At 31.9% G+C, this 18434-nt stretch overlaps 1 protein-coding gene across 2 annotated transcripts; it reads left to right on the plus strand.

The window, feature by feature from the left end:
• The first annotated feature begins 9059 nt into the window (after window positions 1-9059).
• Window positions 9060-12104, plus strand: LOC144551213 (Chaperone DnaJ-domain superfamily protein). Of its 2 annotated transcripts, none has more exons than XM_078299095.1 (7): window positions 9060-9312; window positions 9765-9845; window positions 9924-9979; window positions 10067-10146; window positions 10461-10544; window positions 11201-11309; window positions 11755-12104. In XM_078299095.1, the coding sequence occupies exons 1-7, from the start codon at window positions 9082-9084 to the stop codon at window positions 11861-11863; spliced, it is 750 nt and encodes a 249-aa protein (XP_078155221.1). In that variant the 5' UTR covers window positions 9060-9081; the 3' UTR covers window positions 11864-12104. The 2 variants fall into 2 exon arrangements, with proteins under 2 accessions (XP_078155221.1, XP_078155222.1); XM_078299096.1 differs by having other exon boundaries at window positions 9942-9979.
• The last annotated feature ends 6330 nt before the right edge of the window (window positions 12105-18434 follow it).

Below are 18434 nucleotides of genomic sequence, written 5' to 3' on the forward strand. Positions count from 1 at the left end.
AAAAATAAAATCTAACATATTCAAAACAAATATAATTACTTCACATCTAACAAATCTAACATAAACTAAATAAATCTAACATATTGAATAAATCTAACAAATATAACATAAAATAAATATAACAAATCTAATTACTTAACAAATCTAACATAAAATAAATCTAACAAATCTAATTATTTCACATTCAATAAATCTAGCATAAATTAAATCTAACATTCAATTTAAATTCTAAATTTCTCTACAAAAATAAATCTAACATCAAATTTAAATTTTAAATTACTCTACAAAAATAAATTAATCTAACATGAAATAAATGTAACCTTTAAATCTCGCGGAAAAATCTTGCAGGAGGTGCCGAACTTTGTAATTTCGATACCTTCGTAATTCCATTTGTGTATTTGTGGAATGAATTAAATTTACAACTATATTTTTTTTAATCAATAAATATAAAATCGAGAATAATAAAAATATTGAGATTAAGATTGAGAGATGAAAATATTGAGCGAATGAGAGAATTAGATGTGAAAATATTGAGGGAGAGGGGTGTATATTTATAGAGGTTTGATTGGGTGGGAATGAAATTTAAATTTAAAAAAAAATATATCAAATCCGGGTTGGGACGGGTACGGTCGGTCCGGGTTTTGAACCGTTGGGGGGGGGGATTTTGAAAAATTTTGAAATAAAAAAAACGGGTACAACGGGTATAGGGTACACGAGTGCAGACACGGGTTCACGGGCCGATCTAGGTGGGCACAGGTTCACGCAGGTTTTTGCCCAAAAAACCGGGTCCGGTCCTTTTCATACCCTAACCCGTGCATACTCAGGCACAGGCACGGTCTAGATGCAAATATGCAATGGAGTGTGACATCCAAAATATGAATTCGTATCCTTTGCATTAACTCACCATGTGTTAATAGATCAGGATCATCCAGTTGAGATCCACACTAATTTTAAAAGATTATGTGCATTATAGTCGAGAGTCAAACTTGCTTCAATCCTGATTTACGATTGATACATGTTAAACTCAAAATATTATCTTTTGAGTGAATGCAGAGGATACGTGTTCTCAAAATACGGTACACTAGCCCTATTATAGCTTCACAATCATTCTATTCAATTCTTCCGACTTGAAAAGAATAAAAATAATATTTTTTTTACTCTAGAACCAGACTCTCTAACTGTGAAAGTCAAGTATGAATGTGATCAATCATTTAAGTTTTTCATACTGTGAATGATAATTGATTTTACAACATCCGAAACATTTTACTCTAAAATATATAGAAAATAGTGTATAGGTACAATTTTTTTTAAAAAAAAATAAGAATGATCTCAATTATATAAAATTTTCATGTTACAAATGAAAATCAATTTTATAGTTCTTGTAACATTTTAGTCTAAACTATATAGAAAATTGTATGCAAGTACAACATTTATGAAAAACAAAAATTAGCGTCAATTAATTTCATTTCCCTCTCAATAGCTCTCCCTCTAATCTTTATATTTCAGAAGATATAAATTTTGAATAATTTATAAATAGATTTCCTTATTTCACATTTTTCATCTTTGTTATTTTCTTTTATCACTTGTATAATTTTAACTCTTGAACGGGAAAAATATTTTTCATTTTTGTTCTTCTTTTTCTCTCGTCTTTATTTGTCTCTTCATCTCCTTCATTTCAATTGTGTAGCACATCTTAAAAGTATGTAGAATTTTTTGTGTTACTATTCTCATTTGGTTCGTCGACATAACATGCATCCTTCTCTTCATATTTTTCTTAGATTTCCTATATATTTTCACTTCAAAATTTCAACGGACAACACTATGCGAAACAAATGTGTAACTAATCAAAAGAGCTGCAAAATGCGGGTAACAAAATTCACAGTACATCGGTTCGATAAATGATATAAATATTTTTATACTTCAAAAAACACTGGTCATGATTTGTTTTAACTTCTATCATGTATTATTTTTTTTCAGCAGGTGGGATTTTATTAATATTAACTAATTTAATAATTTTGACCAAAAAAATTCAGAGTAAATGGTAAAAAAAAAATATAGAGACTTTTCTGGCATTATAATTAATTTTGTATCAAGTTTCATGTAATTAGAGTATTACTTGATATTTCATCAAAACATTGTTAAATAAAAAATGTTGCATATTTCAAGTTATCTTATTAACGGAAAACCTGCATTAAATTATATTACATTTTATATGTACGGTATGAATATAAATATAGTATAAATCATATGTTGAGAATTTCAAAATTAAACAATATTTTTAACAATTGTGTAGATTCTTAAGTTCGTCTCTTGTCAATTTATCTCATTCTTTTCGTAGGTTATGGACAATGTAAATAGTAAATATCAACTTTAAACTAAATATGAAAGCAGATTTTGTATATTTGATTGAAGTTAGGTCATAATATTTGAACGCTGAATTAATAATGAATTTAAATTTGCATTTTGCTTCGATGGATTATATCTTTACATCATGCAACTGTGAACTGCCAGTTACAAAATAAATACAAATATTTATTCAATAAATTCAACGAGTTTGCAAAATAAACAAACTTTTTTACAATTCTTTTTACTAATTGTAATACATTCTACAATCAATGCTATAATTGCTACATCAGCATTTGTAATCGGTTTGTAATTGAGATGCATAGTTGGGTGCAATATGGGTAAGTCGAATAAAGTCTGACAGTAAGCGGTTTCGGAAACAAGGAAAAGGTCAACAAATAAAGCAGTACATAATTGCGTGCGATGGGGATTGGACAGTCGACGCTACAACCGAATTAACGGTCGTCGGTCGACGAGTTTCTCAAGGAAGTTGACCTTCTGTTGCAATAGTTTAGTTCTCACTATATGCGGTTCAGTACAAAGCTAGATTTAAGAGTTTCAGATGACTCTCTACACGGATATCCACAGATTTGTGACCGAACTAGTAGATTCAAAATCTCCTCGTAACTCGCATCCACTGAGATATCTCATGTTTTGCGTGACTTTCTGGAAAATCTCAGACGTTTAAATATGTTCTACACGAATCTTTAAACTCAAATAATACTGGCCCCTTCCCCATGCCCGAATAGGCACCGGACACGTAAGTCACGCAATATATGAGATATCTCAGAGACGACCGGATGATCGCTTTGCTTCGCCCAAGTTAATTTTGTGCTGAGAATCAATGTACAATTAATAGAAGGAAAAAATAAACAAAAGAATTGTTGATTTTTTTAACCAATGATCAACGATCAGTGTTGTTTCACATTTTCATTGATCATTTAGGGTCTCTTCGGAATTTTTTTTTTAAATAGAACTCTTTTTAACCCTTTTAACATAACAAGTACGGTGCATAGAATTATTATAAAAATAGTCTCCACCGATCGATGGAGCACCAAAATCATTTTCTTCACTGATTCTTAAATCATTTTTATAATAAACTTCACATTTATCTCTGAGATCGGGTACAAAAATGATTCTAGGATCGGTGGAAAAAATGATTTGTACCGATTTCAAAGATTGGTGAAGGCTGTTTTTATAAAAAATCTGCATAAAGTACTTGTTCCGTTAAAAAAATTAAAAAAAAGTTCTATTTAAAAAAAAAAATCCCTGTTCGGCCAGCTGGAATTCGGTGGAATTTAGTTAAATTTCCAGCAATATTTTCTATGTGCGTTTAGCTGCATGTTTATTTCCATACTTTTCCAATTTTGATTCCTACCCCGGTTTTCGCGTCAATACAATTTGATAGGAAAAATGTCATGAGCTCGGACTTCATTTTCAATTTTCCAATTACTCTCTCTCCTCACTCTTACTCCACGTGGGCTCCTTTTTGTTATCTGGGTCCCACTCCACTCATGCATTGTGTCTTATTTATGAAGAGTCCGTATATATACATATTTTTTGTAGTTCAAATTATTCATGCGGAACTAATTAAAACTTAGATCCGGACAACATCTTTCTCTTTGTTTTCTTTTGTTCAGTCTGAAAACTACTTTTTATATTTAATGTAGCATTAAAATATTAATTGTAATGGTCAAATAATAATTTGATAATTAAAGAAAATTTAATATTGTATATTAATAAAAATTAATGCTAAGAAATAAAACAATACGTCATTTTTATTATTATTGTTATTATTATTATTATTATTATTATTATTATTATTATTACGATTATTTATTCTTTTTTTTTACGAATTAAGTTGAGATGCATCATATATCAATATAATTTTCATAAAAAAAAAAGAAATTACAAACATGAGATAAAAAAAATAGACCAATCTTATTAAATACATCTTACATAATTATAAAGAATAAATATTTGTATTTTATATAATAATAATTCATTTGCATTGTCATGTTGTTGTTTAATCCAGTTTATTTAATTACATCTAATAATTTTATTTATAATAATAATTGTAAAAATTAAGATTAAAAATTTTAAAAAGAAAAATAAAATATCTCATGACTAATTCCACGGTACAACCAAACACTCATTTGAACATAATCTCATAATCAATCCCGTGTGTGTCTATGAGTATGGGTTCCCGCAAATTAAATAGTGGGTTCCCATCCGTGTCAAGTCTCATACCGTACAATCCCGTAACAAACGAATATGCCCTTAAAATTGTTTCAAGTTTCTGTATTTAATTGTCTACGAACGACTCTCCATTAAAATTTTGAATTTACGATCTTTCATGCAAAAAATACTGTTTTTTTATCATTAAATTAAAAACTAATTCTTATTTATTTAATTTATTGAAGCAACAGGAACCGAATGAGTACACTATTTTATTGTTCACTTAATTACTCTTTTAACCACTAGATTAATTAAATTCTTTGAAAGTCTCATGACTAAGTTATATTTTTTTTGGCTTTATATATATACATAGAGAGAGAAGGAGAGCGTTGGGCTATGGTTCATTCCAATTCAATGCGATAAACTTACTGTGATATAGTTTTTATTGAGTAATGGCAACTGAGAAGTGTAACATTAAATTTTATTTAAACAGCAACGAGTCAAAATATCATGCTAGCAGTCGACTACAAAAATATTTTATTTGAGCTTTTTTATTTTATTTTATTTTATTTTATTTTTTTAACGAAAGAGCTAAAAAGGGAAATTAATTAATCTTGTGACTAAAAGTATAAGTAAACAATGAATTAATCAATAGTGGATATCAGGGGCAAATCTAAAAATTAGTCAAGGGGTGGTTAACCATCAATGATTTCAAAATTTTAATTATGTATATTAAAATTTAATTGAATTATATTTCTTTAAACATTTTATATAATTTAACTTTCTCTCCTCATATAATATTAAGTGCCTACTTATAGTTAGTGGTTAGAATTTTATTTGTAGTTGTGGAGACTTGAATTGAACTTATAAATAAGTATATAACCAAAAGAGAAAAAAAAATAGCATGCACTGTTTATCCCATTTAATACTTGCACACCAAGTCTCTGAGTTTTGATAATTTTGATTTCAGACTCCAGTTGTGTTTCTTTTAAAAATCAACAGATTATATATTATTCAAAATCCATTGACTGTACATTGTCTCACACATTTAATATCAACTGCAAGCAAGGATGTAATAAGAGATTAATTGTTGTCTTGTCTTACTTCTCACCAACGATTGCAAGTTTACAAATTAACTTAGGCAAGGATCCTGAATCCAGATCGAATATTCCCCCACACATCTCCAGGATTCCAAGAACAAGTTCTCAGAATATTCTTTGATACCTGAAAAGGTAAAACTGTTGCTTTTGAGGCTCATATATTGCCAAATGCCAAGTGCCTACTTCATGCCTTTTTATTCTAAAACATCAAACTAAGAAATTAAAATAAAATATTCTCCTTTTGATTATTTTGACAAGAGGTCATTTTTCCTTTTCTTCTTATTTGTTTCTACAATTTTAATTATATTCATTGTGAAAAAAATAGCATTCTGATTTATTTTTTTATAATTATTCAATTTTGCAGTACATCGTTATTTAATTTTCTAATTCTACAATTCAAATTAACACAATTTTTGTTTCCCACGTACCAATTTCTTTTTCTATTTTAATGTATTCAGAAATCAAAATAAAAATTAATTTATTTGCATAGTTCGGACTTTATAATATTCGTACAAAATTTTTTTGGATTTGTTCATTTCAAATTTTCATGAATCAAAATATTGAATATAATACCATATATAAAGTTAAATTATTTTGTATGAACTTGTATTATTTAAACTATAATTCAAATTTGTTTACAAATTTAGTTGATTTAGATATACGATAATTCCATAAAATAAAACTTTTGATTTTTTTTATAAATTTATAAATAATCAAAATAATATTTATTTAATAGTTGAATTGTAAACATGCACAAGTTAAAGGTGAAACTATGAAATTAAAACATCCAATTATAAAATTACATAACCTTGGAAATTTTATAAGTTGAATATATCATTATTTACTTATTAAAATTAGCATTCAGTATTAGCTTTAGAAGTTAATTTGCATAAAATCAAATTAAATAAGTCAAATTATGAAATATGAAAATTGACGAATTGAAGTTTTTCCAGAATTTTTAAAATTATAAACGTTGCAAAATATTAATTATCAAAATTAAGATAATTAAATGTTAGGAAAAAATAAGAGGGAAGGTACCTCCCACATCCTTTCCCTAATAAGAAACATCTGGTCACAGGAAAAACAACAAATCAGCATAAATGTATAATTGAGGAATAATCACTCAGTTGCCTCTCACATCCATTCTGTAAACAAAAATTACAATTAGCAAATCATGTGGGAGGCAAACAAACTTACAAACATCGCAATTCGCAAACCGTGTGCTGGATAACAGCACTACGCACTCAGCCGCCCAAGCACACGACTAGCAGCACAGCTTTGGGAAAGAGCAATAGCAATTATCAGATATGTCATATGTGCGCCACGTGTATGAACCAGTTGGCTTGTGTGGTCTCAACTAGAACAACACTCGTATTCTAGTTGAGACTTGAGAACACGAGTTAATTATCTTTGAACGAATATTTAATAATAATATATTCCAGTGTCATCCTGCACTTGTCATCGTGCTTCAATTTACCTCTTCGCTCCTCCTCTGTTTCTTTGTTTTTGCCTTTTTTTTGTTCTCCACCTGGTTTTTTTTTTGCCCTGCCTTCTTGATCTTTTGTTTTTTCTTCTGAAAAATAGCAAAAGCTATGATCTTTGCTGGAACGCGGGGATATACATCGTGTGAAGGGCTAGTACCAAAAAAATGCAACAAAGGCCATATTATCCTTGTAACTTTATTGACACTTCTAGTGTCCATATTATCCAACAAAATGCATTGAGGAAGAGTAATTTTTTTTTATCAAGACTGCTAAAACAGGAAAAAAAAATCCATACACGGTATAGAAATCGGTTGTGTATCAATTTATTCAGTTGAATATCATTTTGTTGAAATCATTACATGTAGATTATTATAATTTTTAATTTAGTTGATAAGCAAAAATGTTAAGGAATAGAATAACCACAGTTAGTGAAATATTAACGCAAACAAAAGCAAGGTACAACTTTGTAATATTTTTTTGTTACTTTTATTGATTGAGGAATTCAATATTTGGTTTCTACTAGCTGTTCGCTCATTTTTTTCCCCCTCTTTCGGTAATGTCTCTACGTAATTTTTTTAGATCCTATACTGTTTAATCTTTCCCTCTCAAAATCTAAAAAGAAAGAATAAAAAAAATCAATTAAGAGTCAAGGAATACATCGTTCTCTTTGTTTCTCAATTCAAGATTTATTGTAACGCCGCCTATAAAAGTTTTTTTTTTTGTGTTGCCAATTGCATACCAGCAGGAAATCTTTGAAGAAACTTGCATTTCTAAGCTTCAAACACTATAAATTGAATAGCCACAGTTCCTGGAATATTTCAGATTAACACAAACTAGAAAGGTACAATGTTCTGAATATTTTTTTTTCCTTGATCCAGTAATTTTATATTCAGTTTCTATTTTTGGGCAATATGTTGAGGCATATTGTACTGTTTAATCTGAGTTGGTTTGATTGTTCATTATATTTTGGAAAATTAGTACCTGGAAATTTCTTAACATCTTGTTTGAATGGAGACTAAAGAAAGAGAGAGAGAGAGGAGGTGAAAAATAGAAGGAAATGGAATGAAAAAAAAGAAGGAAGATTAACGGATTTAATCGCTTTTTGTTTAAAATAATTAATGAGAAAAAATAAATTTAAGTTTTCTTTTCGTCTTTTTTTTTAATTAATTAAAATTATAGAAGATTAATCTAATATTTTTAGTATATTTGAATGTTATACTCTTTAAATACTTGCTATGGGTTATTTTTTTAATTCGTTTAGTTGATGTATAAAAATAAACAAAAAATATTAAAAAAAAAACTAATTTGGTCAATGAATTACTTGGCAGCTGTTGTAGGTATGTGACAGAGAAAATTGAATGAGAATTATATAGGTAATATATGGAGTTAAAACATTTGTGCCACTTTCTCTAAAAATATTTACAATTTTTTTCCCATCAGTTACATTATTAATCAGAAGGGAAATTAATTATGTTGGCTAAAATCATCATTCGCCTCTGTAACTCTCACCTCCGTCATAATTTTATCAACCAAAAACAATTTGGTATCTATTTTTCTTTCCATTCCATTACTTCTCTTCCATTAATCTCTTTTCAATCAAGGTGTAAAGGCCTCTCGAGTTTAACTGATATTTCTAAATCAGACTATTTGGGTTAATCGAGTAATTGGGTTAAGTTGACAATTACTGTTATTTTTGTATGACAAGAAGAGCAAAATATAAAAATATAGAAAAAACAGAAGAATAGCAATTGGAGAAAACAGAGATAGAAGATGAGATGGAAAAGACGGAAGAAAAAAAAATGGAAAAAAAAATACAAGAAAAATGGAAAAATGATGAGTTCTTTACCTTATTACAGGCCCAAAATTAAATAAAAGAACCAGGCCCAGTGGCCCATTACCCGATATTCTTCCCTGAAGTTTAAAGCCTCATTATTGCTTCTCTTCTATTATATCGCGACTCAGCGTGGCCGATTTCAATGGGCAAATTAGTAGGATTATGCTGCGCGCAACTTCCATCTTCTCTTGTTAGCGGGTTTCGGGTTGCTAATCGAGGAAGAAGCCCCAGCATCCGTTGTGATTGCGCCGGTTCGCGGGGTACGCATGGACCAGACTGGATGTCTCAACCGTCAGCTTCTCCGTACCAAGTCCTCGGCTTGGACCCGGTCCACTGCTCCCTCGCTGACATCAGAGCTGCTTTCCGTGCTAGGGTAATAACACTACTTGTGATTGTTAGTTTGTTACTATCAACTAACAAAATTTTGCATAAGTTTTATTTTAGTTTCTCCTTTCTACTTTTTCTCGGTGGAGTCTTTCGAGAATTTGCTTCACTATTTCTTGATCGATGATTATTTCAATATTTCTCAAGTATTAGCAGGTTAACTGGGAAATTGATTATACTATATAGTGGATTTTTAACGAACAGTAGAATTTGACATAAACTCAGTTTTGGTACAATCTGAAGTTCACTGTTTAGATTTTCGTTTTCCTTTTGTCTTGCTAACATATCATTAATGGAATGAGTGCAGATAGTAAGATCTCTATGTGTGATTAGGTTTGTTAACTCGCAAATAATTTAATAATGGAAAATCTTCTAGACCAAAAATGTGAAAGAGAGAATAAACCGCTTTTGAATTAGTAATCAATGTAATTTTGCTTACAGGTTAAGGAGTTTCATCCGGACGTGTACAAAAACAGCAAAATGGCAGACATATTGATAAGACGTGTAATCAAGGCTTATGAGGTAAAGAACCATGGTTAGTAATTGATACAAGCTAAAAACATTTATCTATGCTTTTCAGCAATGAAAACTGAATTGAAGCTTGATATATTGGCACAGGTTCTTTCAGCTAGCAAAGAAGGGGTAAATGATAATGGGTATGCCAGCTGCCACAGGCTCAGAATAAGTACCTGCTTAGTTATGGATGAATTTGTACACCAATAACAACTTTTGGTTTTTATCAGAACATGTCGTGACCCGTTTGAGGAGCCAGAGTGTGAGGCTTGCGACATCTTTGTTAATGAAACATTATGCATTGGCAAAGGTACTTTTATGCAATTTGGTTTCCATTTTCATTGTCATAATTAATATGTAAATTATCTTTCCTTGAACAGCATGAAATTTAATTTATACTCACTGAATAATAATTTATGAACACCGTCTTAGTTGGTTAGCTTATTAGTGCTTGATTACTCCAAGTAAGGTTGTTCCATAACAATTTCTTGGGGTATTGTGACTGTTCAATAATAAATTTAATAATCTCGAAAGATGATATGCCTACTCTGGTTTCTTAACTTGTTAAACTTATTTTTTAGCTATTAACAGAGTTCTGTACTCTACCTTTTTTGGCTGGAACAGGATGCCCATATTCTTGTGTGAAAAGAGCACCTCATGCTTTCTCATTTAATAACGAGACTGGAACAGCTCGTGCTACATCACAAGGTTCAGAGCTCCTTCATTCAGTTTGCAATATAGTGAATACTATGTGTTTTGCACTGATATTGAGCTTTTTCTTGTTATCTTTTTACACACTTTTATATAAAAACATTGTGCTAGTACAGTTTTGGTAGTTTCTTTTTGTTAAGAACTAGAAAGTTTGGATCATGATTCTCTAACCTGGACCCGACCCGACCCGACCCGTTAGCTTGGTAGTTCCTATCTTTTTTAAATCTTTACCCAGTCTCTATTGATCCAGCCATACTACGTGTGTGTGAGTGAGAGAGAGAGAGAGAGAGAGAGGCAGGCGCTGCCCAGGTTTTAAAAGGAAAAGAGAGATAGAGGAACAGAGTTATATTTCGCTTTAATTATTTAGCTGCACATAAGGAATCCTCTTGGTCCAATATACTGGCTTGGGTGGGAACGAACAACTCACTGGACCAGCTTGTAAAATAGTTAATACCTCTTTAGGTCACGTGTTTTGCTCTGGCATTGAGATTTGTTCTCTTTTATTTCATAAACTTTGTACCAAGAAATTGGCTTCATGATTGCTGCTAACCAGTATTGAATGGTTAGCAGGTTAGGGTCCAAACTTGCACTCATTTGTTTATGTGTGAGTGTGTGCATGTGTGCAAAAATCAATCTCAGAGGATTTTGTGCAGGGCATGGTGACGACTACCAGGTTCAGCTTTCTGTGGGACAGTGTCCGAGGAGTTGCATATACTATGTCACACCTTCTCAGCGTGTTATTTTGGAGGATCTTCTTGAGAGGTAAAGTAGAACTTGTGTTACAGACTGCAAATGGTTAAATGGGGGTTCTGTTGAATTTTTTGTTTTGGGTCACTTTGACAGATCATTTTGAGATTTGTTCAGTCGGGTTCACATAGCTGTTCTTAGATATTTGGCTTTGAGTTTCCGTTTTTTTTTTTTAATAACTAATGGAATGGTTCAGGTTCTGACCCAAATCTGGCCACAACAATGGGTCATACAAAATTTGGTTTGGTACAAACTTGAAATGCTTTTCCTCTTTGTTTTGGTACGAAAGAATTTCAAGATGTTGTTTGCCAAGTGTCTCTGTATCAACGCTGCTACAAAAACAGCTGTCAATATGGCCGTGCCAGCTGATTTGCACTAGTAATACTTCAACAATTACGTCGTTAATTGTTTTCTTTTTATTTCAGTTTACTCTTGTAATGTTTCCTTCTCGGATTTGTAGGGTTTTACTCATGCCTTATGATCTAGGAGAGGCAGCTTTGCTGGACTCGTTAATTTCCACTGCATATTATGAGAATAAGAGATACCGAGGCCCAATGAGTACATTTTGATTGATAATCATTAATGGAAGTATATTTAAAATAATGAAAAAGCTAAGGCTGGTTTTAATTTAAACTTGGGTTTAGAAGATCAGTTAAATTCATGTATATTGTGCCTGTTATCTGAGGGACCAGTCTACTTTGGAAATGGATGTACACTTTGTATGTATCATTATCATTCATGTAAATATTTGTTGTTTAATTGTGACTTCAAAATCAAGAAATATATGCCCAAAGGCAAGAATGGTATGTTTATATTTCACTATTTTGTAGATAATCGTGTTTTGAAAAGGAAGTGCTACATATGTGTTGTAGGTATGTTTGCATAGCAACTTGCAGTCTAAATTGGAGCATATTGAGACTCTACTGAGGCAAAGTTGGATTAAATCTGGAGGGTCTATTCTGTAAGATTTCAGAACGAGCCTACTTGTCTTAGTCTATACCATTATTAGAGATTGCAGCTATAAGTATTAAATTGATGCAAAACATGGTCAAGCTGGGACTTTATCTGCATAGTAGGTAGCTATTAACTGGTGATCAGCTGTACTAGTTGACCATTTATGGGATTAAATTATTCTTGGATTAATGGGATTAAATTGTGCAATGAAGGAAATTGATTGGCACACACTATATAGGTCTGAGACTGGTACATCCCGCTTCAAACTGAACACAGCTGAAACCAGTTGTTTGGATTTGCAGGAACATACAGTAAAATTGAATTTGTCATCAATAAAGTGGTTATTATTATAATTGTGAGGGTTTATTATGGAAAATGCAAGAAATTCTATTTATTCCACTCATTTTAGCTGATAACATAAAGGGTCTATTGCTTCTAGTTTGTTACTCACTCCATAATATTTTCATACTTTTGATTGAATCAACTGCAATAGATGCTGATAAACTATTTATATGTGCAGCTTAACAGTTGTTTTGAACATTGGCGTCTTTTCTCGTGTAAATTACTAATTTGTCCTGTTATTTGGTTTGTTTCTCAATGGATTTGGAGAAGATGTAATGTCTATCCTGTTTTTTCTATCTTGTCAAACCATCTTTTCATAATCTATGCTGATATTGCTGCAATGGCTAGTTCGAATAGGTGTTTTTTTGGCAAAATCAGGTAAGGCGTCTCCACGTTTCCTGCATGATACTCTGACATAAACCAGCATTTTTCCTTATTTTTTTTTGTAAATCCAAGTAAACACAAGGCATCTTATCAGCCTGATAAATTAAGGGATATCCAAGTAAACACGAGAAGAATTGAAGTCATACACTATCACTAAGACACTGATATTGGATATGTGAGCTGTACTCGTCCGAGAAATATATACCAGCACAGGGATTGAATGAAGGAAAACAAGCTTATGTTTCATGTACTTGTTGTACAGTTCATGGTAAATTCCTTTTATGTGTATACAAAAAAAAAGTAGAAATGCAGCTAATGTAACAAACTTGTTATTATATATCGTATATCATGTACTTATTGTAACAGGGGTGTAAACGGATCAGGATTCCGATCTGTATCTGCTCCGAATCCGAACGGATAATTGCCGGATAGAATCCGAATTCGCAGTTTTACATATGTAAACGGATCGAAATATCCGCATCTATCCGATCCATATCTGCTCCGAATCCTAACGGATAATTGCCGGATACGTATCCGGATATAATTTTGGAATATATGAAAAGAATCCGAATTCGCAGTTTTACATATGTAAACGGATCGAATATCCGCATCTATGCAATACATTATTTCTATTCGTAATCCAATATCCGCTACGACTATATTGAATTATTGATTACTTTCGCTAAACCAAATTGATACATAGAAGGCGCAGATTCATTTAGTTTTAGGAGTGGGTCTAAGATTTTTGACTTACCGTCCGGAGCGACTCTCGCTGGAGTGAGATCAAACAAAAGACCACGTGGAAATGTCTGCACTGACACGTGTTTACCCTGCAACGTCTATCAAAAAACCACATTCTTTCTCTCCATTATAATAAAAATGAAGACGTCAATATATCAATATAACTTTCAATATAAGCGGATAGGAATAACACGACAACATCTGCCTTTTCTTAATATTTCTTAATTTTATTTTTGGATCTTTTCTTATAATAGGACTTAATTATCCAATAAATATCCGTTCATATCTGTATTTGAATCCATATCTGTGGATTATCCGTTTCGAATCTGTATCCATTTAAGGTGAATTTAGTTTAAATTTCAATATCTGTTTACTATCCGCATTCATATTCGTATTCACTTATTGAAAGACTAATACATATATAGTATCAGCATTATCCGCTCCGAATCCGCTCCGTTTGCACCCTTTCAGCATGCTGGTATGTTCAACGCACAAGGATTTATATAATGAACCGGTTCATAAAAGAAAGTAAAACAAACACACTGTACTCCTAGCATTCTCCTCCGATATCCAGTGCAAAAATAAAAGCAGGCTTAGTGAGCTTAGAATTTATAAGAAAATGGACCAAATATTATATTTGCCCAAATAAAAGCAGGCTTGGTGATCAAGGCCCAAATATTATATTTGCAGGAGAAGTAAATAAGCCTGCCCACTTCCTGCGCAATAATTGTCTCAAAATAAACAAAGAAACTAAATAAATAACGTTTACCATTTTTCAAAAAGAAGATGTTTGCACAAAATTGTATCACAAAGTTTCAGTACAGTAAGCTGTACCTTTTAAATCTTGAATTAATTTTCAATTAAGACTACAAGTACACAATCTTATCGTATAGTTTAGTCAGGTATCAATCCACAGAACGGTTCAAATCTAGACTGGACTTCACTTAAATTAATTAAGTACTAGAAGTTGAAAAAGGTTAATTTGGTTTGTTTATATTTTTTAAGTTCAATAGCAATAATTAAAATGACAGAAAGTAAAATTTGGTTTTAATTAGTTATAAAAAGGCGTTTCCAGGATTTCTGATTTCATTTTCAATTCTGCCTCTCGTCACCTGACGCGGGGCGCATGGCCCTCAAGTTAATACAGCAGCCATTCATTTCTGTAATGATAGTTATGTATAGGGTTCTATTGACCGTACCCGATGTTCCTAAACCTCAACTCTCGTTTATTGGCTTTAATAAACACGATACTGGAATTGTAATTTCTACACTCTTAGATTTCTAAACCTCAACTCTCGTTTATTGGTATTCCACCTAAGTTACTTGTTTGGTTTACTAAAGGTATCCACCACCTCGATCTCGATGATTGAAAAGTTTCACCTCTCGGCTAATAATTGGTTTTACCTCTCGGCTTACAAACCTACCTCATGTACTTAGTCTGGTTAAGAGAAATATCAAGGTCAAATTACAAGAACGATGATATAGATCATCTAACAGTAAACCAAGAACAATTCAAGCAATTTCAACTAAGCAATTAAGTTAATACTCAAACAAGCAAACACAAACATCAACACAGATTCAAATAACATGCATATAAAACAGAATATCCAATTATATCATAATCCTAGAAACTAAATAAACTACTCAGACATGATAAAAAAACAAATAAAACAAGTAAAGATAAGAGAGTTCATGGCAAATCTCAAAGAACGAAGAAGAATTGTCGCAAAACTCGCGTTTTCCTCCTCTCTTCTTCTTCTCCAAGCCAAGCCGTCTTTCTCCAACCCTAGAAATGTTCCTTAGCTCCAGAATGACCTCCCAAGTGCAAAAAATCCCGCTTATAAGCTTTTCTGGCCGACTTTTCTTCAACTAGCCTTATTTCCAAATTCTGGATATGTTTCCGAAAATGCTTGACGCAACCCGCATGGAATGTGACGCGCCCCCACGTGCCTATGTATTTTGCTCAAATTGTAGATTTTCTCGCAATCTTTCCGAAAAGTGGTCATATGCTCAAAATGGGGTTATGAGTCAAAAATTTTGACTGTTTTAAGTTCAGGTGCTGAAATTTCAGCATCGTATACAAGTCGCGTCAGTGGTCAGGTCAGGGTGTGATACGGCCCGCATCGGGTGTGACGCGGCCCATGTGAAGACCTTCAAATTTCACATTCTTTCCTGATTTCGTCTATTTTATGTAAAGTAAGAATAAATGCGCAGTAGTACCACATTCTATAGATATTCAATGAAATAAACACAATTTAACAGTTTTAAACACAGATTTTGATATAAAGTTTGATCGGAATATAAATAAGATAGCGAGACATCACAAGATCAAACCCACAAATGAGACTGCGGTGGAAGCTTCTTAGTGTCCGAAAGGTACCACTTTTATTTTATCAAAACCTTATCGTGTCAACTCAGGGGAGGAGAGAGAAATTATTGATAGTTTGATACTGTCATGCAAAGTAGCACGTCACTATAATTGAGTAATTGACCATATAAACTAACTTTGTTCCTCATAAAAGAAGTCACCTTAATTTTGTTTTAAATTAGAAGGTGATGCACAGAAATTAAAGGAATACCGACACACCTACTACTGGTCGGGTGTAATTTTATCTTTATCTGTGATATTGTGCTATCATGCCATGAAGTAAAACACAATCAAGGCGACAAACCCTCCCCATTATATTATCCTGTGCTTGAAAGGGTTTGAGCATTGGTACGGAGCTGGTACACTCCAGTAGGATTGTAAATGAATCAAGTTTAAGCGAGTTATCTCTAACTTGTACTCACCTCATTTAATAAATGAGCGGTCTCTGTTAGTTAACCTTCAAAAAAATAATAATAATAAATGAGCGAGTCAACTTGAGTTGGAATGATAATAATGAGCTATAAAGTCAACTCGAATTCAACTCGTTAACAACTCGAGTTGACTCGCAACTCGTTTAACCAGTCAAGTTATTAGGTATTATTATATACTAGTATGTGTTCATTTATACACAAACAATTGAAATGGTCTAGTAATAGTTTATCTAAATACAAACAATCTAATACATAGATAATAGGTCAACTTAAAGCAAACAACAACTTATAATCCAACAATTTTTCATACAATAACTTAGTACATAAGCACCAACAACTCGAGTTATAAATGAGTGAGTTGGGCTATGCTCAAACTCAGCTTATTTATTAAACGAGTCAGCTAACTCGAGTTGGAACTGACTCGTGTTGTAAATGAGCGAGTTAAAGCAAGTCATTAATAAGCGAGTTATGTGTGAGTTGCGAGCTCGAGCAATTTTGTACAGCCCTACAATCCAGGATAGTTCGGCTCAAGGAAAGCACTCACCTCGAGTATTTGTTAGACAGTCAAGCTTGATATAAACCATTTGATATGAGATGCAAAACCCAAATTTGACGGGAACCATCTAATGAATTCTGTGAAATTATCCCGCTGGTAACTTGTACTCTGATACTTCATACATGTACACCGTACTAGTACTAGTTTTGGCAAGGATTTCTGGTTTATACTCTGATTCTTCATACATGTGTTATAATGTAATACTGGTTAAATTTGACAAGAATTGCTGTCTGATATAGTGATATGACGCCTCAACAACAATTTTAGTTTAATCACATATATAGATAGACGAAGAAGAAAATATGTTTTAAGTAGCGGATTTTCTGATAGCTTGATCACATTAAAAGAGAAATAAACTGTCACCAAGATTTGGGACAGGATATTTTTGTGAGCTTTCAAAGGTAGAGTATTTTTAAATTTTTTCTAACTTTGAGAGCTTACTTTTGCTGGCTTTTTTGTACTTTAGCCCTTGTAATAAAGACTAAAACTGCTTATCTTCTATTTGAAGTATGTCAAAGAAGGATAAACGGTATAAAATTGACTAAATAAGCAAGAATCCATGAATTTGGAGATAATCAATTGGCCTTTTGATGTTGAAATTGCACCAAATTTCTGATAAAAAGAACAATTGAAAAAGATATGATTGCATCAATGTCGCCACTGTACTTTTCACTCTTCAAAGCATTGGCCTATAATTTTAAGATGACTCATAAATTTATTATTGCAAAATTATATCAGTATAGAAATTCAAGTAGAATAGGATAAATATTTAAACAAAAAGAAAAGGAGAATAGAAAGCGAAGCATTTAATTGGGCCGGGCTAGACTCCAAATTGAAACTCTACGAAGGTCAGATAAATAACCGACAGGAGGGAAAACTTTACTAAATATCCATTTTGAGAAAAATATCCATATTTCTCTACTTTTGTCTTCTGTATACATCCCTCAACCATTTTTGACCCAACAATTTTTTATTTTGCTAATTTTTTTTATCCTTTTGCTTCTAGCAAATGCAATTATTTGTCCTTCGGCCTTATCCATTTTTTATTTTTGCCTTATTTGTCCTTCTTCAATTTATTTATTTTTTAGCAAAATCCTTAAATTTCCCTCATTTTCTTACATTTTCAAGAGATGTTTTGTAGATGCACAAGTAATGTGCAAGAGATTCACTTACTATATGGATTTATGCACAAATATATTCCTAAATTGAGGAGGGTTCAAATGCCTCCATTTTTTGTGCCTCCATCATGCCTCTATTTTTTAAAATTTTAATAACCCAAGATTTAAAACTTAAAAGTCAAAATAAAACCGTTAGATGTGATCTATGCTATTTTCTCTATGTGCTCATAAAAAATTATCACATTT

The sequence above is a fragment of the Carex rostrata genome, chromosome 3, assembly GCF_964058835.1.
Source record: "Carex rostrata chromosome 3, lpCarRost1.2, whole genome shotgun sequence".
In the NCBI taxonomy this organism is placed as follows: Eukaryota; Viridiplantae; Streptophyta; class Magnoliopsida; order Poales; family Cyperaceae; genus Carex; species Carex rostrata.

Coding starts and splice junctions, on each gene's coding strand:
- LOC144551213 (XM_078299095.1), top strand. CDS start 9,082: ATGGGCAAATTAGTAGGATTATGCTGCGCGCAACTTCCATCTTCTCTT. Junction 10,147..10,460: donor AACATTATGCATTGGCAAAG/GTACTTTTATGC, acceptor TGGCTGGAACAG/GATGCCCATATTCTTGTGTG. Junction 11,310..11,754: donor TTGGAGGATCTTCTTGAGAG/GTAAAGTAGAAC, acceptor TCGGATTTGTAG/GGTTTTACTCATGCCTTATG.